The sequence below is a fragment of the Sminthopsis crassicaudata genome, chromosome 2 (genome assembly GCF_048593235.1).
Source record: "Sminthopsis crassicaudata isolate SCR6 chromosome 2, ASM4859323v1, whole genome shotgun sequence".
In the NCBI taxonomy this organism is placed as follows: Eukaryota; Metazoa; Chordata; class Mammalia; order Dasyuromorphia; family Dasyuridae; genus Sminthopsis; species Sminthopsis crassicaudata.
In genome coordinates this window covers 57,254,146-57,277,832 of record NC_133618.1, presented here as the reverse complement: position 1 = coordinate 57,277,832, position 23,687 = coordinate 57,254,146, and the positions used below count along the sequence as shown (strand labels likewise).

Here is a 23,687-nt window from a genome sequence, read left to right as displayed (position 1 = left end):
AGCCGCTTAGCGGAGCTCATAGAGAGACTGGAGAACAAGGTAAAGAACGGCTGGGCGGGGCCCTGCCTTGGTTTGTAACCCTGCCTCAGGGCCCCGGGGTGAGGCTCCTCAGCCCCACAGAGGCCCCGAGCCCCCCCCACACACACTTACGTCACGGCATCTAGAGATTTGGGGACCAGCTTTCTGGGGTTTATTTTGCCATCGCCCCCCCCCACCAGGAACTAGGGCTCAGCTAGGGTGCACTTTAACCTCGGGCGGTTGGAGACTTGATGTTTCCCAGTTTCAAACTAGGAGAACCGTTAACTGATGGATGTGGGAGACCCTTTTCTACTAAAAAACCAAAGACAAAAACAAAAAAACACAAAGTTTGGTAACGAAATCCTCCCCTGACTTGAGCTGCCCTTATCCCAGAGCTTACCCTGGGTTACCTCCTCCCCCCTCTCTCTGAACATTTGTTCCAGGATGAGGGAGGGGGGGTTGGGCCAGATGCTCTCCGGGACCGCTCCACCGCCCAGTCCCTACATCCCAGCTGGGCGCGAGGAGGGAGATGCGGCTCCTCCGTCAGGGAATGTCGGTCTTCGGAGGAGGGGAAATCCATGTATAAGCAAGACTAGGAAGAGGCAGAATGGATGTCCCCTCTGCAGGTCCCAGACTTACTCGGAGCATCCCTGCTCCAAAAATCTTCCGCTTCCTCATCCTGTCTGGGAGGGTCGGGCACACCACGGTCTCGCTGGCTGTAGCTGCAGGGAGCCGGGCTGTTCCCGTGTCTGGCTCCTATTTCAACAGGAGAGAGGGAGAGAGAAAGTTGGGAGAAGGGAATGAAGGGAGAAGAGAGTGATGGGGAGAGGGAGGGGGAGGGAGAGGGAGAAGGAGGGAGGAAGGGGGAGGGAGAGGAAGAAGGAGGGAGGAAAGGGGAGAGATGGAGAGGAAGAGGGAAAGAGAGAGGAACAGAGAAAGAATGAGAAAGAGAGAATGAGAGGGAAGAAAGAAAAGAGAGAGACAGAATGAGAAAGAGAGAGAGAGAAGGAAGGAGGAAAGGAGAAAGAAAGAGACAGAGACTGATACAGAGACAGAGAGAAAGAATGAGAAAAAGAGAATGAGATAGAAAGAGGGAAGCAAGAAAGAAGAGAGAGAATGAAAGAATGAGAGACAGAGAGAAGGAAGGAGGAAAGGAGAGAGAGAGGAGAGTGTTTCAGCTGCCTTGTAAATGTCATCAATGCCGTCCTCCTGTGGGGCCCTAGCCAGACCAGAGGGATTGGGGAGAAGCCATCTGGAGCGGGAGGGAGGCTGAGGTGACACAGAAGGTGTTCAGTCCCGCACACTGAGTCCCGAGGGACCCCTCAGTATCTGTAGACACGAGGCTCCCACCCCCTGGCCCAGGGTCACGGGGCCCCTTGGGTGGCACTTCTAGGGAATCACCAACAGGAATGGAAGTCCTAGAGACCCCTGTTGTTTCAAAGCCACTGAATACCATTGATGTGATCTCAGGGAGTGCTGGGGTAGCGGGGGTGAGTTATTGATCTTCCCTTTGATGGAGGGGGAGCTCAGAGGCTAAAGGACCCTTATAGTGTGTCAGGGACAAGGCCTAGAGCAGGTTTCTAGTTCTGAAACCCATGTGAGGAGAAACCCGAGTTCAAATTCTGCCTCATACACTGACTAGCTACGTGACCCTAGGCATTTTACCTGTTTGCCTCAGTTTCCCCATCTGTAAAGCACTTTCCTTGCAGAGTTGTTGTGAGGCTAATATTTGAAGATCATATTTGTGATGTGTTTTGTGAACTCTAGAACCCAATCCAAATTTCTGTGGCACATTAAAATTTGCAAAACACTGTCCTTGCAAAGACCATGTGTTGGAGGTGGTACAGGTGCTATTATTTCCATTTTGCTGAAGAAGACCGTTGAGCTTCAGGGAAAACGACTGAGAATCATAGATTTAAAATTGGAAGGGCTATCAAATCCACTTACTTCATTTTACAGAAGAGGAGGTACTGGGATCAAGGTCAGATGCATAATTAGCGGTAGGTCTCCTAAATCCCAGTCCCGAACTTTGCCATGTCAGCCACGAGCCAGGGCAAGAATCCCAGCCTCTATTTCTAGGTGCAGCTGCAGGTGATGCTGAGTTATTGGCATTCTATCATGATTAATGATTAATTAAGAGTCCCAGCCTGAACCAATCAGCAAGCAGCTTCCGTGATTGCTATTTGTGGGGCTAGGGGAGAGCTGGGCTTTGAGCCTGAAAAGCATCTCTTGGAAACGAGGAGCAGAATGAGAGGCCTGGGAAATCACTGATTTAGAGCCAGAGGTGACCTTTCAGAAGTGTCCAGCTCTGTGACCTCATTAGGTATTTTCTCAGCAAAGAGACTGTGATTTACCATTTTCCCTCTCCAGCTCATTTCCCCAGAAACAGAGGCTCAAATGACTCGCCTTCAGAGGCCAGAAAATCAAGCATACCTACTGAGGCAAAAGGACATTAAGTTACTTTTCCAAGATCTCTCCGCTCTCTGCCCTCTGGTTTCCCCCCTGCCCTTGGACCACAGCTAGGGCTGTCTAAAAATGGCTTTTTGGCCTTGGCAGTTGGGGAGGGGGCTGGGGCATGGTGGTCTGGGGCTGAGGGAGGGGTTTAGCAGAGGTCAGATCCAGAGTCTGCCCGCATCCCTGGCCTCTGCAGGAGGTACTCAGCAGGACCAGAGAGCCCAGGTTGTCATAACAACTTGGGGCAGCTCAGGAGGGAGGCTCTTGGAGTCTATTATTAGAAAGCTGGTCGCCCTAACAACCAAGGCTCTTCAGAGATGACAGGCTCACGGGCTGAGCTTCCTCATTATCTTTGATTTGTTTTCCTTCTCTGGTCCCCCTACCCCACCGCACTCTGGGGAAGGGCAGCTCCAGCTGTCAGGCCGGCCTGTTCCTTAGCCCACTGGCAAGGGCTCCCCCGAGGTCCAACCTCTGGCCTAGCATCACCATCCCTAGCATCCGTAACATGTCACTTTTGTGGTTTTTTGCACTTAATCATATTTGCTTTTTCCCCTGTTACATGTAAAGATATTTTTCAACATTCATTTTTGTAAGATTTTGACTTCCAAATGTGTCTTCCTCCCCCTCTTCAAGACGGCAAACAACCTAATATACATGTGCAATCATACCACTTTATAAAGTTTGCAAAGCACATCGTATGGGATCTCATTTAATCCTCACAACCCTAGGATATAGTTAGTATCTTCATTTTACAGATTGGGAACCTGAGGCAGACAGAGGTTAAGTACTTTGTTAAGTATGGAACTCAGATTTTCTTCTGACCGCTGCCTTCCCCAATCTGCCCTTCCTCCTATTAGCCCCTTCCTCCTATATCCCTTTTTACTTTCTTGTAGTATAATCGATTTCTGTGTCCAACTGAATCTGTATGTTGTTCCCTCTTTGAGCCAGTTCCTAGGAGAGTAAAGTTTAAGCTTTGCCCACCCCACCCCCTCTTTCTACTGTAATATATGTGTGTATATAATATAATATATATAATATATACATATATATTTCCCCCATCCTTCTTCCAGCACAATTTTCTATCTCACCCCTTTATTCTGAAGGATAGCATTTCATCCAAGCTCTCTTATATCATCATCCTCTGCCCACATATACTCCTTCTAATTGCCCTTTCAGTAATAAAATTCTTAAGAGTTACAAGTATTATTTTGCCATATAGAAATATAAACAGTTTAACTTTATTGAATCCATTATGTTTTCTCTTTCTTGTTTCTTATTTTAACTTCTTATGTTTCCCTTGAGTCTTGTATTTGAAGATCAATCTTTTTATTCCTCTCTGGTCTTTTAATTAGGAATGGTTGAAAGTTCCCTATTTCATTAAATATCCATTTTCTCCCTAAAGTATTTATATTCAGTTTAAACTCAGATTTTCTTGAGAAGACCTTGGGTTCTAATCACTCCTAAATGTCTAGATGCTTCCAAATTTCTACAAATCAGAACTCCCAGAAAGTAGAGTTTCAGAGCTGCTTCTGAGCCAGGGGAGCATCTCCCCGGTGCCCCCTGAGAAGAGCACACCATTGAGCCCTAACCTGGCACAGCCCCCCGTAGCCATGGATTCTTGACCTGTTCCTTCCTTCCTTCCCCTGGGGGGCTAGAATCCAACTAGTCTCTTTGGAAAGGAATCAAAGATATAATGGAAAGACTGCTGGACATAGAGAGCTTGAGTTTGTAGCTGAGCTATTCACCGTGATCTTTGCCAAGCCATCTTGGACTTCAGGCCCACCATTTTTTGATCTCTTACAATTCAACATTTCTCTAAAGAAAGGCACGCTAATCTCCGAGGGAAGAAGAATTAGCTTATAGCAGCAATGGAGAGAGCAAGAAGATAGGAAGGGGGAGACTAGGAACAAAGTCAGGGGTGGGGGGTTTATATCCAGGAGGGAAAGTGGAAAAGGGAGCACAGAAGATAAGGTCAAGGTCCGGGCACTAGGTTCAACCTTTGCACATCCTCTCAGATTATATTAGTGTCATAAAGATTAAATTGCATTAGGTCACTGAAAGATCTAATTTGGTTTTTTATAGCCTGAATTTTGGCCACTCCAAAGCACTTTCTCCTTATTTATGGCAGTACTCTTACAGAGTTAAGTGCCCCAATAATATCATTTTGCTTCACATTATATTTTCAGAGAACCGGTTAACAGGGTTAGGTAGAGTTTGCCTGTCCACATAAAAAGGTCATTAATAATCCCAGGCAGTGTGTGGTCATTATTGGAGAAGTTAGAGATTCTGGACTCCAATCCCTCCATTTTTCAGGTGAAGAAACTGGCAGAGAGGGGATAAGTAACAACCCCACCTGTTACTCTGCTGACTCATTGTTTGGGGGGTCTTAGAGATTGAAAACAGAGCAGAAGGGTACAGGTGCTTTGGGATCTGAAATAATGGAGTCAGGACTTGAACAAGTTCCTCTGGATCCAAAATCAATATTCTCCTGAGATAATATAGTTCCTCATTCAAAGTACACATCTTTTTTTTCTCTTTCTTTACATCCATTCATCATTTCAAAAAAATATTCTTTTTAAATTTTGAGTTTCACATTCTCTTCCTCTCTTCCACCCCCTTTTCCACCCACTGAGAAAACAAGCAATTGGACATCAATTCATACATGTGAAATCATTCCTATATTAGTCATATTCCCCCCCAAAAAAAGCAATAAAAATAAAGTGAAAATATCATGCTTCAGTCTGCACTCAGAGTTCATCAGCTCTCTCTCGGGAGGTAGATGGGATTTTTTAATCTCAAGTCCTTCGGTATTGTTTTGGATCATTATATCAATCAGAGTAGCCAAGTCTTTCAGAACTGGTCATCGTATGATATTGCTGTTACTTTGCACAATGGTTTTCCTGTACTCACTTCACTTTGTATTGTTGATAAAGGTTTTGCCATGTTTTCCTGAAACCTTGTCATTTCCCACGGCACAACAGTATTCCATCAAAGGCATATACAAAGCACACATTTTGATGGGGGAGAGGGAGAGGTTAAGACAGGCAAATTAAGCAGTGGCCGTGGAAAATGCCAGTTTGGTGAACTTGACATCAGTCAGTTTTGCTAACCTATCACCATCAGACAAAAGGGTTAGTACTGAGAGAATGGAGGGAGAGAAAGGAAGGATGGGAAAGAAGGTAGATATAGGCATAAAGAGACCAGTGGATGGAGAGAAAGAGACAAAGGAGAGGGGAAAAGAAAGAAAGAGACACAGAGGGAAGGAGAGACAGACAGAGAGAGAGAGAGAGAGAGAGAGAGAGAGAGAGAGAGAGAGAGAGAGAGAGAGAGAGAGAGAGAGAGAGAGAGAGAGAGGGAGAGAGAGAGACAGAGAGACAGAGAGAGAGAGAGACAGAGAGAGAGAGAGACAGAGAGAGAGAGAAGAGAGAGAGAGACACAGACAGACAGAGACAGAGACAGAGAGAGAGAGAGAGAAGAGAGAAGAGAGAGACACACACACAGAGAGAGAGAGAAAGAGAGAGAGAGGGAGAGAGAGAGAGAGAGACAGACAGACAGACAGAGACAGAGACAGAGAGAGAGACAGAGAGAGAGAGAGAAGAGAGAAGAGAGAGAGAGAGACACACAGAGAGAGAGAGAGAAAGAGAGAGAGAGGGAGAGAGAGAGAGAGAGAGAGAGAGAGAGAGAGAGAGAGAGAAGAGAGAGAGAGAGAGAAACACACAGAGAGAGAGAGAGAGAGAAAGAGAGAGAGAGAGAGAGAGAGAGAGAGAGAGAGAGAGAGAGAGAGAGAGAGAGAGAGAGAGAGGAGATTGACATGCAATCAAAGAAGATCTGATAGGGACCTCAAAAGGAGAAGAAATCATTATGGCTGGCTGTGCTCAGGGAAGTCTTTCTAATTTTGAAAGATGTATGAGATCTGGAAAAATAAAGACCAGATTAACAATTGCTAATAACAATAATATCTAGCATTTACATGACACTTCTTTTACAAGTATGATCTCATCTGATCCTCACAAAAGAGGGAACTATTCTTATCCCCAAATTACAGATAAGGGAACTGAGCCAGAAAAAAAAGGTTAATGACTTGTCTAGTGCCTCTCTGTCTCTGTCTCTGTTTCCTATGTACACTCCTGATTGCTCCCTATATACAGAGTATCCACCACTACCATGCGATGCAGGGGGAACAGCTTGCTATGTGACTCTGGGTAAAGCTATTTTTACCTCTCTGAGCCTCAGTTTCCCCATCTGTAACATAGCAATGATAGCCTTTATTTTACCTGCTTAGGATCACAGATTGAGCCGAAAGGAACCATAGCAGCCATCCAGACCAAGGCCCCTCCTTCTGTTTCACAGATGAGGAAAATGAGACATAGATTGGCCACAAAGAAAGTAATTGTGTGAAGCTTAGAACTCCAGTAACAATAGCAGTGGGTAAACTGATTTCAAAGCCTCCGCTGGTGAATAATGGGGCTGGTGGGAGCTGGGCGGCCCACCTCCGCCTCAATGCCTCCATCTTTGTCTGGACCTTCAGGGGAGTTCCTCTGGGGGGGGCACACGGCAGGGCCACATGGCCAAGGCGAGGTACTTACCTCCCCCTTGGCCCACTTCCATTTGCAGCTGAGGATGGGGGACCATTGTGGAGGTTGGGCGAGATTTAAATGAGAATATACACAGAAGACTCTAGAGAACTACCAATTGTGGTTTCAGGAATTATTATAATTATGACAATTATTTTTATGTTCCTACTTTGCTTTTCTGCCCCTTTCTAACCACCAACTTGAAATTACAAATTAATTGACGACTTCTCTGGACTCCCAGAGTTCAGAGGCCTGGCTTCTCACCCTTGCTTCCTCTGAGGATGAAACAATTTGCCTCTAGTTTTACTCTTCAAAATAATAGGGATGGATCTCCAAGGTCCCTTTCTGCCCAGGGAATTTTTTTTCCTGGTTCTGATGAACAGGGGTGGGTGACGTCATCCACTGGATCCCGGATTTAATCTCAGCATCAGACCGAAGGGGGAACATCTGCTCCTTTGGAGAGCGGGGCCAGCGTCTGGGGGGCAGGATGCGTAGATATTGAGCCTGTGGTTCTTGTATTGGAAATAGCCCAGAGTGAGCCACCCAAGACTCAGAGCCTGCTTGTCCCTAGTTCTGGAAACTGGAGGCAGAATTAATCCCCCTGAGGCCAGAAAGTGTTTCCTCCCTGTGTGTACAGTGCCTTGCATAGAGTAGGCACTGAATAAATACTGGGTGATGAGTTGATTGATCAGGATCCATGTTCCCAGATACTCTGAGAAGAGAAACAATAGCATGTTAATCAGGATATTTCACTTTCCCAGGGATTTTTCTAGCAAAACATCATCTGTGAAATGGGCACGTTGAAAAAAAATTATTGTTACATATATATGAAAGAAATGGGCACTTTGGGTGTGGAGGTTTCGGGAACAGCATCATATCATCAGCATTATCCCCAAAGATCCAAGGCTTCCCAAATCCGTTAAAATTCAGTCCCTATAGCCTTGGTCCCCTGTCTAACCATTGATGGGAGGGCCCCGATGACCCCACAGACCTCCCCAGGTAGAACTGAACTTCTGAAGCTTCTTTAGAGGTATCAAGCCATCCTTGAAAAAAAAAAAAAAAAAAAAAGCAAATTTCAAGTCTGCCTCTTACTAACGGTATGCTCTTGGGCAAGGCCATTCATCTTATTCAAAGGGAGAGGTACCATGAGCCTCAGAGGGTTTGTGGTGAAGACTCAAGCATCCACGAGGTGCTTTGTAAGCCTGAGCTGGACCTCAGCTTGATGTGCGTCATGCTGCAGAGACTGCGCCTTATTTACATTTCGGCTCTCCTGCCGCAGCCTCCGACGCTGTGATTTGCACCCACTGCTCGCTTAATAAATGTTGATTGAATGAACTCCTGTCTTATTGATTCCAGACCCTGTGGTTTGATCTGCATCAGCGTCTCTCGGATGGAAACAGCACAGCTTGCACCGTGAGTACCCGTCTCCCACCAGGCTTTCAGGGACCCCACAGCCCATTGCTGATGGGAATTTTTCAGCTCAGAGCAGAGAAGTTTTAAATAAAATGAATGAAATTTGGGGCTGGCTCCAATGAATACAAAATGACAATCCACTCAGTGACCAAATTGAAAAAGTCAGGAGGGAGTCAGCTCACAGCCACAGCAGGGGACAAGTCCGGTCACAGAGACTGTAAAATGGGGAGGGGTCAACGTCACACTCATCAAATTTAGAGTGAGAAGAAAACAGACCATCTAGAACAGGGATTCTTACACTGGAGTCCATGAACTTATTTTAAAAATTATTTTGATAACTGCATTTCAGTATAATTGGTTTCACGTGTATTTTATATTATTCATTTAAAGCATTATTCTGAGAAAGCCCAACCAAACTGCCAAAGGGTTAGATGTCTCTGGGCCAGTCCAACCCTCTCATGCTCCAGATGAGGAAACTAAGACCCACAAAGACTAAGTAATTGTCCTGAAGTAACAGAGAGAGTCAGGAGCAAAGTCTCGGCTGGAACCCTGCCCTCCGGGTGGTAATCTCCCCTCTCCTCCCTCAGTATCTCCTCTTGGTGAGACAAGAGATGGTGGTGTCTCGGGAGCACCTTGGAGAGTTCCTGAGCTCGCTGAGGCAGTACCTGAGGAGCACGGCCGAGGACAGCCACTGTTTCCAGTAAGTCCCCCTTGATTTGTCGGCAGGGAGGGCCTTCTGGGAAACACTCCCTCCTCAGGAACATGAAGTCTAGGCTCCCCTCACTCCATGGAGCATGATGGGCACCCTGGCTCCTTCCTGTTTTCTCAGCTACTGCCAAAGGATTGATAGGATGACCAAGAAGGAATGAGTGTCCTCTAGTTCTAGAGGGCTCTGAAGGAACCTTAAGCATTTATAGGTGCCTTAAATGGGCCAAGGATTGAGATAATTGCTATAGTTAATAAGCACCTGAGGTTGGATTTGAATTCAGGTCTTCTTGACTCCATTCTATTCACTCTACTATTAAGGCAGGAAACAGCAGTGGGGGCTCAGAGATTGCAAGAAGGGCAATGCTAAAAGGCACCAGTTTATCAAATCCCCTTGAACCTGAACTCCGCAGCGATGACCTTGACGGCAGTTTCCCAGCTCCACCCTCCGTGTCCAGTGCCATTCGCCTTCTCTGGCTCCAAGCCGACTTGTCTACCCCATACCTTCTGACCTATAACACTGGGATCTAAAATTCTCTTCTGCCACCAGTATGATGCAGTGGGGAAAATGCTAAAGTGATTTGGGGCTGATAAATAAGTTGTGGAAAGACTGGAAAGGTGGGAAATGGCTAGGTAATAATGAAGGGCTTTAAAAGCTCGTGGATTCTCTTTTTGATTCTGAAGGTTAGTTTCAAATGCTTTGTGTGAACCTTTGTGCGAATCATAGGTCACTTAATATTATTGAGCCTCAGTTTCCTCCTTTGTAATACTTTTACTCTACCCTCTATGCCCTAAGGAAAGCAGTCATTATCCTAATCATATCAAGGGGACATTGACTATCAGATAAGCTAATCCCTGATGATGTCCCAATGGAAGAGGGCTAGGGAAACCCCTTCTAACAACAGTATGCTCTCACCAGGAATCTCAGGGATTATGTTTCCCTGAGATTTAATTAAAGCAGATTGAATGACCCCAAGCTAGGAAGGGTAACATGCATAGGTAGAAAAAAAGTTTCACAACAAATTCAAATCTTGTATTAAATTTAATAAGATTATATTTAATAGGAACAACTGTAAATCTTATACTCAGATTCAAAGAATCCATTTCCCATTTACAAAATAAAGGAAGTATGGCCAAGAAAGACAGACAGGGTTTGAACCCAACTCTTCTAATCCCAGTTCTGTTCCTCTTTGGCACCCCCCCTCCCTCGCCCTTCCTTCTCTCTCCTTCAGCATCACTGCCGTGAGACTCTCTGATGGCTTCACCTTCGTTGTCTATGAGTTCTGGGAGACTGATGAGGAACAGAAGAGGTAGGACCAAGTCCATTTCCAGCATGTGACTGATTACTCGGGAGCCTCAGCCAGCTCAGTGAGACTCCCTAAAGAAGGGGACAAATTTCCAGCCTCTAGACTTTGTTGCACAGTTGATTCTGCTGTCTTTATGGAGAATCTGGTGTTTTTCTTTCTGTTTTTTTCTTCCTTCCTTTCTCTCTCTCTCTCTTTTCTTCCTTCCTTCCTTTCTTATTTTCTCCCTCTCTCCTTCCTTCATTCTCTGTTCTCTTGAACTCTCTCTGTGTCTCTCTCTGTGTCTATCTCTTTTTCTCTCTTTTTTCTCTCTCTGTCTCTGTATATCTCTGTCTCTTTTCCTTCCTTCCTTCTTTTCTTCCTTCCTTTCCTTCTTTATTTCTCTGGGAGCTACTTAAGGCCCATCTGGCCACCAGTGTAGTGCACCAATGACTCCACAGTGGAAACACTGCTCTAGGGAGGAGGGATATCTCTGTTCCTTACAATGTCTAAGCACTTCTACCTGAAGGGGGAGGGGAAAATCCTGTCCGTTTGGGAAGGGGGGGATGGTTACCTGAGTGCAGCCTTGCCCCATGGGGATGGCACAACCTGACAGGGCTCTTTCTCCATTGGGGACTTCCTAGAAACCAGGAACTGATGGTGTCTGAGGAATGTCTGTGCTTCCCATGGCATCAGTGAAGGCCCTGGGGAGGAATGGGAAGATACTCCCACATCATCCATCCTCCTGGAGGCTGCTAGGTGCGGTAATAGATAAAGTCATGGCCTTGCAATCAGGAGGACCTGAATTCAAAACCTGTCTCGGGCATTTCCTTAGTTGGATGAGCCTGGGCAAGTCCTCATCCTTCCTCCTCTGGAAAATGGGGAAATCATGGCGGCTACTTCAGCCATGAGGATCTAGCGAGATAATATATGTAAAGCACTTGGCCAGACTTGCAGGCCCATAGAAATGCTTGGCGTTATTTATTCTACAATCCACTAAAATATGTGGGAAAAGTGAGAGGGGGGAGAAGGTGAGAGATTTATTTTTTCAATGAGCAGAGCTTCCGGCTCTCTGCTGACAGTAGTCATGATGAGGAGGAGATGCATTCAGATCCAGTGGATAGAAAGCTGGCTCCAGGCCTCGGGAAGACTGGATTCAAGTTCCACCTCTCTCAGTCCGACCTCGCCTGGCTGGGTGATCCCCACCAGGTTACTTAGCCTCTCACTGCCCTAAGCAACTCCTTGACTTGACCATAGGAAAGGGAATTTTCTCACCTGAGAGTCTCTAATATGAATGAAATAACAGGTCTGCTCTTTATTCCTAATAACAATCACATTTCCCTCTCACGTTAAAGCTTACATCACCCCTGCTGGACTTTGGATAGTTAGAAGATTTGGTCAGGAAGACCTGAGTTTGGATACTGCCTCATGTACTGACTAACTGTGTGACCCTGGGCAAGTCAGTTAACGTCTGCCTGCCTCAGTTTCCTCATCTGTAAAATGAAGATAATAATAGCACCTACCTCCCAGAATTGTTGAGAATAAAATGAGATGTGTACTTTGAATATTTAAATTTTCATTTATTATTATAATATATATTTATTATATATAACTATTAATATATTAATATAAATATGAAGATTATATAAATGCTATCTATTATTATTATCATAGAGCAAATGTTATCCCTGTTTTGCAGGCTTTGAATAGTGCTTACTTGCTCTGATCACAGAGCTAGTTGAAGAATTTTAACTCAGGTCTTCTTACCATATTAGTGCTAATAGACCATTAGCACTAATGGACCAAATCCTCAGTACAAAAAAAATCTTCCCAGTCAATCCAGCCTAATTTTAGTTAATCTGAAGGGTTTGTTCTAGCATCTAAACATGTGTACTCAATGTGCATATTTTCCTCCCTAAAGTTCAGGCTCTTCATTTGTAAGGTGAGGCCATTAGACAAGTCCTCTAGGTCCCTTCCCTGCTGGGGCCACGCTCAGAATCTCAGATTCCCATCAATACAATAATCTCCAGATATTTTCCATTCTCTCACAGAACCATGGAGTCTCAGAGTTGCTGAACAAGAATCCCTGTCCCTTCAACATTCCCGACAAGTTGTTCGAAGACTCCTTTGAAGGAGCCCTCCCACCCCAAGGCTGCTTTGGGCCGGCTCTAACATTCGGGAGCTTTCTTCTTGCATTCTTTGTTTCTCTCCAGCTTCCTTCCCTGCTCTTGATTCTGCCTTTCAGGGCCAATTTCTCTTGACCTGCTAGGAGGTAGCCTTCATGTCCCTCCCCTAGGTCTTCATTTCTCCATCCTAACCAGTTTCTTCAGCTGCTTTCCCTCTGGCCAGTTCTTCTTCATTTATGGCCTTCTGTGATTTTCTGCTTTTGAATTCTTCCTCCTCCCCCTTTTACAAAGTATTCTTTATGGCACTCTGCCTCCGTGAAGTCTCTCTACAGACATCCCCGAGGATGGAGGGCTCTCTTGCCCTCGTTTTACAGAAGGGGCTGCAAACAGGTGAGTCCCCCAAGGAGAGAAGCCAGAGCTAGTCCGTGGTAGTTCTGATATTCTCCCAAGCCTCAGAGATCACCTCATCTGCCTTCCTCGAGTCTGAGCAAGATAGCGTTCCCTGGGACAGTCCGGTGGGTTCCTGGGCGTCGGCTGCGGGTATCCAGAAAGTCAGATCCCAAGCCCAGCCGCGGATGCCCTTTGAAATGTGTGTGGCTGAGATAAGATAAGATGGGCTGAAGTTGGGGCTGAGTTAAATATCCCTGTTGATGAAGAATTTTTCTACTTGAAATCCCCATCTTCCATTAACTCAAGTGAGATGATGAAATGAGATAAAGACACTGTATTGCATAAGCTTAAATAGGCTCAGGCTTTTAACTCTCTGGGGTCTCTCCCACACAGGCATTTTCTAAATGGTCCCAACAATTCAGAACATCCAGGGGCTGTAGGCGCTGAGGAAAGACGGGAAGAAATGTCCAGAGGAAGGGCCAAGTGGGGTGTGGGGCCCAAGACTGGTCTTGTGCGCAGGGCGATATCAGATAGAAAAGGAAAGGGAGAAGGGCTTACTCCCCCCCAACTCAGGGTCGTAGAAAGAATATTGGACTCAGGAGTCAAAAGATCTGAGGGCTAACCTTGATTACCTGCTACTTATTCCCCCGCTCTAGACTTCAGTTTCCTTATCTGTAAAATGAAGAGCTTGGTTTAGAAGAGGCCATTTTAACCTTTGTGAATGTACATATCCTGGACCCTTTTGGAGTCTGAGAAGGTCTGGGGACCCCCCCTTTCAGAGTCAGATTTTTAAATGCATAAAGTAAAATAAGTGGGGTTACAAAGGAAACCAACAATATTGAAAAATATAGAATATGCTATAATATATATCTTATATATTATAATATACAATATAAATTATATTATTGTAGCATGTCATATAACAGTAATATATAACATTATAATAATTACATCATTATGACATAACAACATGTTATTTAATATGACATGCTCTAACAAGTCCAGAGACCCCTGGGCTAAGTGGCGTCTCAGGTTATTTGGTGACCGCCGCTGGGGAGATGTGGTGGGTTCCGCCTGAGAGCTGCCTGTTTTGCTCCAAAAGGCTTGGCTGAGCCTTCTCTCTTCTTTAGAGGCTCATAGAGGAAAGGCTGCTTTCCCTTTCAGCCTGTCTTTAATCACAGATGGACTCTGGGGGCACAGCTGCTCCACTTCCTGGGAGAGTAAAAATCCCAGCCAAGTCCTGGTGTATAAGGCAGCGAGCTGGTACGGCGAACAGAGCCCTGGGCCAGTGTTCAAATCCTTCTCCTGACTAGCTGGGTGATCCTGGACGTTTATCCCAGTTTTTAATCTGTTTTCCTCATCTGGAAAATGAGCTGGAGAAGGAATTGGCGAATCATTCTAGTATTTTGGCCAAGAAAACTCCAACTGGAGTTGGACGTGACTGGACAATACAACAGCCCCGGTATACGACCTCCCCAGCCCCTGCACCCGAAGCCGCACCTGAGGCGCAGTGGTCCAGCCCCAAAGAGGGATGTCAGATGTCCAAGTGGGCAAGTGGAGCATTTGAGTGTGTTTGTGTGATGGGGTGGGAAGGGCTGGACGACGTTTCTGCCCAACCTCAAACACAGAGCTCAAAGGAATCTCAAACCCCGTCATTTTACAGATGAGGAACCCTTTAGGTTGCTAACTAGCCATTCTCTGCCTTTGGGACAGTCCTTTGGAGATGATTACTCTTCTTCCCCTAGGAGCCTGTGCATTTAAACTGTAGAACTCTGCAAAATGTCAGGTATTATTTAGCCAATGTACAGAGTTACACAGATCCCCAACTGTTCTGACTTGTCCAAAGTCGCACAGCTACCAAGTACCAGGGACAAGAGTCTAATCCTTCTAGTTTAGAGAGAGGGAAACTGAGGCCCAGAGAGGGAAGCCCTGAGTAAGTAGCAGAGTCAAGATTTCAACTCAGATCTCCTGGCTAAACATGCAGTGTTTTTCTCTACTATCCCTATACCAGACTGCCTCTTAGTGATAGGAAGCTTCTAGAGAGATTTGTAAAAAGTACAACTCTACAATTAAACTAAGCATTAAAACTAAGAATGAATTAAATTTAAATTAGGATTCTAAAGAATTGAGATTCTCCAGTCGACTTTGAGGTGGGCACTCCCTCCACTGATCACACTTCCCAGTACCTTATTCTAGTCCAGTTCTTATGGACAACCCTCCATGGAGGTTCCACCCAGTGTGTTGGGTCAGGGCCTCCTCCTCCCGCTCCCCTGAGGGTTCACAGGCTTCTGGGTTCCCGTCTAGCCCTTTCACCCTCCGGCTGGCCCTCTCTGGTCAGTCACATCCGACCCCATTTCTGCCTTTGGCCAGCCTCTTCCTGTCTACCCCATGTCTTCATAGCCTTGGGGGTCTGGGTCTTCCAAGTTCCTGGTGTTTCACCACACACAGCTTCCCAGAAGAAAATAGATTGAAATGGACCAGGAACAGGGGGGATCTTTCGGAGGACCCCGCGAATTTCTTGAATGCAGTCCAGCCCCACTGGCCTTTCTTATCAGTCCCCCTTTTCCATATGCACTATTCCTAAACAATTAACTGAGTGATGTAATTTGGGTAATGTGGGTCAGGGAGGCACTAAGTATTTAGAAACCTGGAAAGAGTAGATCCCTTTAAATGAATGATATTTGCAGAAGCAAGCTAGGTAGTGCAGTGGATAGCTCTCTGGGCTTGGAACTGGGAAGCCCCATCTTCCTGGGTTCAAATCCAGCATCAGACACTAACTAGCTGGATGACTTTGGGCAGGTCACCTCGCCCTGTTTCCTCATCTGTAAAATGAGAAGGAAACGACAAATTACTCCAGCACTTTTGTCAAGAAAACCCCAAACAGTGTCACCAAGAATGGGAAATGACTGAACAACTGGGAATGTTTTCAAGACCCCAGACCCTCAGATCCATGCTAAGGGGGTTAGGTTAAAAAGACCACCTCTCTCTTCCTCTTTCCTCAATCTCTACTTGGGTTGCAGGCACCTGCAAAGCCCGGTCTGCAAAGCTTTCCGGCATGTGAAGGTAGATACTCTGATCCAACCTGAAGCTGTCTCCAGCATCTCAGTGCCAGGTAAGGGCTAAGGCTGCGGGGAGTACCTGGGTCCCCAGAAGGGGTGCTGGGAGGACATTCTGACCTGGGGAGGGGAGAAGATAGCTTGGAGTATTCATTCGAAATATCATTGAAGTAGCTCTGGTCTTTCACATACAGGCTATAGCTCCCAATATAGATGAGGAAATCTTTTTTTTTTTTAAAGAATAATCATTGGAAAACATTCAAACACCAGGAAAAAATTGAGAAATCTGCAGAAAGGGGATTGATTTGAACCTCTGAGCATTCCTGATCCAGATTTCTAAATTTACAAAAACAAAAATAAATTTATAAAGACAAAACAAATCAGAACTCTGGATCAGTGAAATTGTTCAAACACTGCATCTCTGCATCTTGGGATGAGTGATTCTGGCATTGTGGGAGGGGGTGGGAATATCACCGTGACTTTCTGGCCCACAGGCCTCCCTTCTCCACAGACGGATCAGTTCTTTTAAAGCAGTTTTCTGGAGATGATACCTCGACCCAAAGGAGGGCCTCTAATGCTAAGAATCTCAGGCAGGGGCTTATTGATGGAAGGTCCTTTGGGAGTTGGGGGAGGGAAGGTGACCTCAGAAGGACCCTTCCAGTTATAAATCTCATCCATCCTTTCACTTTTCCCCGGGGCAGCGAGTAAGAGATTCAAGTGTCACATTTCCTCACCTTTTTAATTCCCTTTGTAGCTGCTTGGTGCACGCTGAATCAAGACTGATGGGGCTCGCCTAACGGACTCAGAATGTCAGGCCGGGCCTTGGCCCCTCATTATCAAGGACCGTGTGTCTTTTCTAAGAACCTTGTTACAAGTGCTGTCTTTTCAATATCCTTCTAAACAGGAATGTATTTTCTTGTTGTTTGAAGTGAAGGAAAAAAATCCCTCTCCCTCCCACCTGCCCCATACCCAGCCATCATTATATTGCACCTCCCGGCTCCACTTTCTCCATCATTATATTGCACCTCTTTCCCTCTGTTATTGTCAGAGTATTTGAGTCTGTTTACTTTAAGGCCAGATAAAGTTTGGGGCCTTGAAGGAGGCAGAACCAACCAAGATCTTTCCAGATCAAGCAAGAAGCACAATCCTCCCCCTGACAGGTCCCGTCAGGTCCGCCCTCTGAGCATCCACCATTGGCCCAGTGACAAAGCAGCTACATCCCCATCAACCCCACGAGGTCCCCTCACTTTCTAGCTCCCCATGGCCACAGGCCCATCCTTCCCTTCTGCCTTCTCCCCCAATGCCCATGATTCATTTCCTTCACTTTGAAAAACCATGCATGATCACTCAGCCTCCGTGTGCTTTCTCAGGCTGCCCTCCCAGCCTCGGCTCCCTAACAGATTCATTTATTTATTTATCCGTGTGCTACTTTCTCCTTTGGTATCTCAGACTAAGGCAGGGACACGGGCCCTCTAGGCTGCTCTCTAGCTGTTCTCTGCCTGTGGGATAGTCCTGTTGGATATTATTACTCTTCTTCCCTTAGGAGCCACGAGCCTCTAGATTTAAACTGTAGAACTCTGCAAAATGTCAGTACAGTATTTTAGCCAATGTACACAGTTTACTATTAGGTGACGAATAAACTCTGATTGAGGAACACCCGTGGATTCCGTGTGTTTTCCTTTCCGACTCCTGTGACTCCCAACATCTCATCCCTTAGCATTTTATCACCGATACAGGATGTTTAGTGTGGGTAGAAATGCTTGAGCACATGGCAGGAAAACATAAAGGTGACCTGAGCGGGAAAACAGCCCAGTTAGAAGCTAAAGCCCCGAATTTAAATCAGAAATCCTCCCCTGCTTGGGTGATGTGAGACATGTCACAATTAGGTCTGTTTCCTCATCTGCAAAATGAGAGGATCAATCTAGTTCTTGAGACGTCCTCTAATTCCTATGAACTATCAACGCAGGGGCTTTGTTTTCCTTGATTATGCATATTTATTACAAGGATTAGGGGAATGGGAGGGATTAATAGGAAGGAGAAAGAATGAATGTTCACTGAAAAAAATAATTAAAAACTAAATTCTACACATATCCTGAAGAGATGCTTCCCCCTCTACCTGCAGTTCTCTCCTTTTATAAAATGGACCTCTTCCCCAGAAGGAACATAAGCCCGTTGGAAGCTGGGGCTGCTTCTCGTTCCTCCTTGTTTCCTCAGCACCTGGAAGAGTGCCTGGCTCCAGCAGATGTTTAATAAAAGCTATTGATTCAAACACTTGTCCAGGGCCTGGCAAGGAGGAGCTTCTCCTAATTCTGACTATTGAATTACTTCAAACCAGGTGTCCGCAGGGCTCTGGTCTTCTGAAGATGAAAGGCCTCTGGATCCATCCTTGGACCTGGAACAGCCAGCCACTGAGCTTCAGTTGGGAGTCGTAATGTGAAAGAATTGTAGTAACTAAGTGGGAGACCCCTAACGCCGGGGTAAACCCCAAAAGGCCGTCAGAGATTTAGGTTCTGCATTGTTATGTTCAAGTCACTCACATCCCTGAGCCTCAGTTTTTCAAATCTGTAAAATGGGTATTTTACAGTTCCAATTATTCAGTGATGTAGAGAGCCATCTATACCCAGAGAGAGAACTGTGGGAACTGAGTATGGAACACAGCATTGCATTTTCACTCTTTTTGTTGTTGCTTGCTTGAATTTTATTTTGCTTTATTTATTTATTTTTTTTTTACTGGTTTGATTTAATTTTTCTTGTGCAGCACAATAATTGTATGAATATGCATACATCAGATTTAACCATGTTTTAACATGTATTGCACTACTAGCCATCTAGGGGAGGGCGTGGGGAAAGGGGGGAAAATTGGAACACAGGGTTTTGCTAATGTTGAAGATTTGTCCACGCATATGTTTTGAAAAATAAAAGGCTTTAATAAAAAAAAAATTTAAGGGTGTTTTAGATGGGGAAAAAACCAGCCAAGTTCTAATTCCTTTGGTACTCTTGGTATCGAATATTCCTTGTAGCTCTAACATTTTATGGCTCTAAATACTACGTCCTGATGGCTCTCAAGCCCATCTTCCCACAAATAGCATCAACCACAAAAAAGCCTGCCTAGCTTTCACCTACTGAATTATTTCTTCTTCAGGAAACGTATTTTAAAAAACTGGGGCCAAGCCAGGAAAAAAAAAATTATCTACAGCTTTCAGCACCATGCTTTCCAGCAGGGTAACATATGACATTGAAGACAGTGTTACACAATGGAGAATCAGTCAACAAGCATTTAAGTACCTACTATGCGCCAATCACTATGCTAAGTAGAGAATCAATCAACAAACATTTATTAAGTACCTACTATGTGCAATCACTATGCTAAGTAGAGAATCAATCAACAAGCATTTGAGTACCTACTATGCGCCAATCACTATGCTAAGTAGAGAATCAATCAACAAACATTTATTAAGTACCTACTTTGTGCAATCACTATGCTAAGTAGAGAATCAATCAACAACATTTATTAAGCACCTACTATGCGCAGTCACTATGCTAAGTAGAGAATCAATCAACAAGCATTTGAGTACCTACTATGTGCCCATCACTGTGCTAGTTCTGGAAAGGGAAGAAAGCTCAGTTGCTGCTCTCAAGGAGATCACATTCAAATGAAAGAGATGATACATAAACAACTGGTGAATGGTAATCTGAGAGGGAAAGGTACTAGCTGACTTTGGAGTCGGGATGATAGACTCCCATCAGACATTTGCCGGCCATCTGCGCCCCTCTCCCTCCCCATCCCATGCAGACCACTCATCCTCCCAAACCTCTGTTGCCCCATTTGTCACTAAGGCCAGACAGGGCCGTGTGATGGGCAGACTTTAAAGCTGCCATTCTATCTGTGTCAGGCCAAAGTAAAAGGGGACACGGGCGAGCCCCCCATGAGAAGTCCTGCTCCAGCGCTGGGTACCAGGGTCCTGAGCCTGCGGCAGCCCGTAACAGCCCACCATCCCTGTTTTTGCTATCAATACGCCCCAGACGGAAGGCACTTCTTCTGACCCAAGCCCCGAGTTAATGCTCTGGACGGCACCGAGTCTGAGCCAATACTTGGTGAAGAAAGGATAATGAGCAATGTGGGAGGATGAACAAAGCTGGGTTTGAGATCAAATGCATTTTTAATGGGATCTCTGAGTCCCTTTTCAAATCAAGGAGCACTCGGGGGTTTTGCTTCAGTGACTCTGGGGACAGATGGATTTTTCCAATTAAGCAAATTCTCTGTCATTCTTTGTCACATCTCCTTTAGCGAGGAGGGACTCTGGGTCTTAAACGCCCCCAATCCAGAGACAGGAACCCCTCCTCCGCGAAGGGTCACCCAACGCTACTTGGACACATGAACTCCCTTCCCTGTTCAGTGTTAGATACCTCCGTGAGAGTTTCCTTCCTTAGGGCAAGATCCGCCTTCCCGATCCTAGCTCAGCCCCCTGAAATTATAGCCTGTTTGCCTCCGAGAGACAGATTAGCCCGGTGATGTTAGGGTCAGAAACCTGGGTTCTAGCTGCAAATCTGAACACCTGTGACGGTGGACGAGTCATTTTTATATCAGTTTCCTTATCTGTAAAATCCAATGCACTTCCTAGCTCTGCGGAGAGTAAACAGTGCTTTGAAAATCTTAAAGTCATTTAGAAAGTTGTCCTTAGGGAAGGTTTTGTGCCTGTGAGTTCACTGCTCTGGAAACCCCCGGGGGGGGGGGGGGAGGAAGATCCCTCTCTCAGAGCAAGTCACATCCCTTCTCCACAGGTTTTAGAATTGAGAGAGTAGCACGGAGCATCCGGACCTAGTCACCTGCCCCAGGTCCCACAGCCGGGGAACCAAACCCTCCTGGCTCTGGATGCCCCTCACTAACGAGCGGAGCCATTCTTACTCCAAGCCAGGGCTCCCCGTCCTATATGTATGCACTCGCTTGTTTTTCTCAGACTTGTAGGATTTGACATTTCTTTGTTACATCTCGCCCTCCTGATTTAGCTCATTGCTTCCACCACCTTTTGAATCCTGATTCTGTCATCCACCATGTTCATGCGCCAGCTGCAAGTCTGACAAGCACGTGCCTTTGCCTTTCACCCAGATCCACGGTTTGAAAATCCTGGACAAGATAATGTGACACAGGAAGATGGAGAAAGGCGGGAAGACCGCCGGCTTTGGAGTCAAGGGACGTGGGTTCAGATCTCCCCTCTGCTGTGACAAATCTCAGCTTCCCTGGGCTTGTTTTCTCATCTGTTAAAAGGGTGGGTCGGACCTGGGCATCTGAGGCAGCCTCCAATTTAAGATCTTACAGTTCTAAGGAGTGTCCCCTTGCCAGTGGACATCTGTGCCCCCATCTCCTGACTCCTTGTATCAGAGAAAGAAGCGGGCAGCCCTTGTCCTTGCCAGCACCAACACGGGGACCCTTGACCTCACCTCCTCGGGTTGCCCTGGCTCATCGCTCCTGCGATTATTCCATCTCTCTCTCATTTTTAATATCTTCCTATCTATTGACTCATTCCTCTTGCCCCACTTGACCCTAATATCCCTGAGAGACTTTGCTGGATCTTTATTCCCTTTCCTGACTAAACTCTTAGGTCAAATTGCTATCTCTTCTCATTGCTGCAGCTTCTCCGCTCCCTCCCATTACAGCACTTTGCAATCTGGCTTCTGACCTCATCATTCAGCTAAAATTGCTCTCTCCATAGTTACCAATGATTTCTCAATTGCCACTTGTGCTCCATCCTCATTCCTCACGACCTCTCTGTAACATACCCTGGTCTTCTTTTCGCCAACTGCCTGCACGCCAGGAGCAAAGGCCATTCCCCAGGGCTTATTTAGTTTGTTTGTTTCAAGATCTCCAGACTCGGGCTCTCAATATTTGAATTAGTGAGAGTCCACCATTTCAGAAGAGGGCCAGCCGTTGTTTTCTATCCTTCCCCCTTCACTCTTGTTTAATCATTTCATTTGTGTCCAATTCCTCGCGACCCCATTTGGGTTTTCTTGCCAAAGATGTTGGGGTGGTCCGCCATTGTCTTCTGTAGCTCACATAAGGAACGGAAGCAAACAGGGGCAAGTGACATGCCCAAGGTCACACAGAAGGTCTCTGAGGCTGGATTTGAGCTAAAGAAGATGGGTTTTCCTCACTCCAGGTCCAGGTTCTACCCACTGCCCCTCCAAGCTACCTTCCCTTTCCCTTTCTGGAATAATAATCAAATCAACACTGCTAATACTCCTGGAAAAGGGTGTGTCAATTTTCTCACCTGGCTTTATCAGTCTGATCAGTCAGTCAATAAACATCTATTAAGCACCTATTATATACTAATTTTCCAAACAAAATGCCCCTGGGAGATCACCAATCACCAACGATATGTGTGGTCTCCTTCCAGGAAAGGTAAGCTCCTCCGGGACAGGGACTGCCTTTGCTTTTGTCTTTGTATCCCAGTGCTCAAAAACACATTTTCATTTATGGAACACTGTTAACCACCCTCTGAGTGGTTACTGGATATTCGCTCCTGTCGGGGTTTTTGAGGTATTCTCTCCTTGGCTTTCCTCGGAGCTGTTCAATTGCTTCTTAGTCTCTTTGCTGGATCATCTACATCCTGCCCTCTAACTCTGGATGCTCTGTCCGGGGCCTTTTTATCTATCTTTTTACTTGGTGACTTCATCAACTCACAGGGATTCAGTGACTCCCAGCTCTTCTTCTCCTAACCTTCACTTCTTCATCATCGAATACCTCAAACTGGAGGACCCGCAGGCAGCTCAAACTCATCCCATCTGAAACTCATTTTTCTTTCCTCCCAAATCCATTCCTCTTCCATCTTCCTTCTTTCTTTCAAGAACCCCCCCCCCCCATTCTTCTGGTCTCCCAGGTTCACAACCTTGAGTCATCTTTTTATCCCTCTCCATTCTCCTCCATATGCAATAAATTGACAAATCACTTCAGTTCTATCATCACAAGTGTTCACATGCACTTCCTCCCCTTCCATTCACAGTCACTTTCCCCTTTTCTTCTCCTACACACACAAACATACAGAAAGAGAGAAAGAAAGCAAAGAAAAAAAGAGGAAAGGGGAAAAAAAGGGAGAAACGAAGGGAAGGAGGGAGGGAAGGAGGGAGAAAGAGAGAGGAGGGGGAAGGAGAGAGGGGGAAGGTGAGGGAGGGAGAGACAGACAGACATAGACAGAGAAACAGAGAGGAGGAGGGAGGGAGGGAAGAAAGGAGGGAGGAAAGGAAGAAGGGAGGGAGAGAAAGAAAGAAGGAGGAAGGGGGAGGGAGTGGGGAGGGAAAGACAGAGAGATAAGAGAGAGATTTGAGAGGGAGAGAGAGAAAGAGAGAGAGAGAGAGAGAGAGAGAGAGAGAGAGAGAGAGAGAGAGAGAGAGAGAGAGAGAGAGAGAGAGAGAGAGAGAGAGAGAGAGAGAGAAGGAAGGAGGGAAGGAAGGAGGGACGCAAGAAGAAGAGGGAGAGGGAGAGAGACTGTTCTGATCTCAACCGTTTCAATAGCTTTCTAATTAGGCTCTCTGCCTCCAATCTCTTTCCCTCTCCAATACATCCTTCACACAGTTGTCCAAGTCACATTCCTAAAGCATAAGTCTCCTACTCAATAAATTCTTGTGGTTTCTAGTTACCTTTAGAATCAAATGCAAACACTTCTGCTCCGCTTT

General features: G+C 45.9%; 1 protein-coding gene across 1 annotated transcript in view; it reads left to right on the top strand.

Annotated features, from left to right (window-relative positions):
• The window catches only part of NECAB2 (N-terminal EF-hand calcium binding protein 2), a 43,419-nt gene extending 25,751 nt beyond the window's left edge, over positions 1–17,668 (top strand). The window contains exons 8-13 of the mRNA XM_074286356.1: positions 1–39; positions 8,403–8,459; positions 9,047–9,159; positions 10,397–10,474; positions 15,984–16,075; positions 16,774–17,668. The exon at positions 1–39 is cut by the window's left edge and continues 41 nt beyond it. Coding sequence (XP_074142457.1) covers positions 1–39; positions 8,403–8,459; positions 9,047–9,159; positions 10,397–10,474; positions 15,984–16,075; positions 16,774–16,802 — 408 coding nt within the window. The 3' untranslated portion in view covers positions 16,803–17,668. The remainder of the gene's footprint in view (positions 40–8,402; positions 8,460–9,046; positions 9,160–10,396; positions 10,475–15,983; positions 16,076–16,773) is intronic.
• The last annotated feature ends 6,019 nt before the right edge of the window (positions 17,669–23,687 follow it).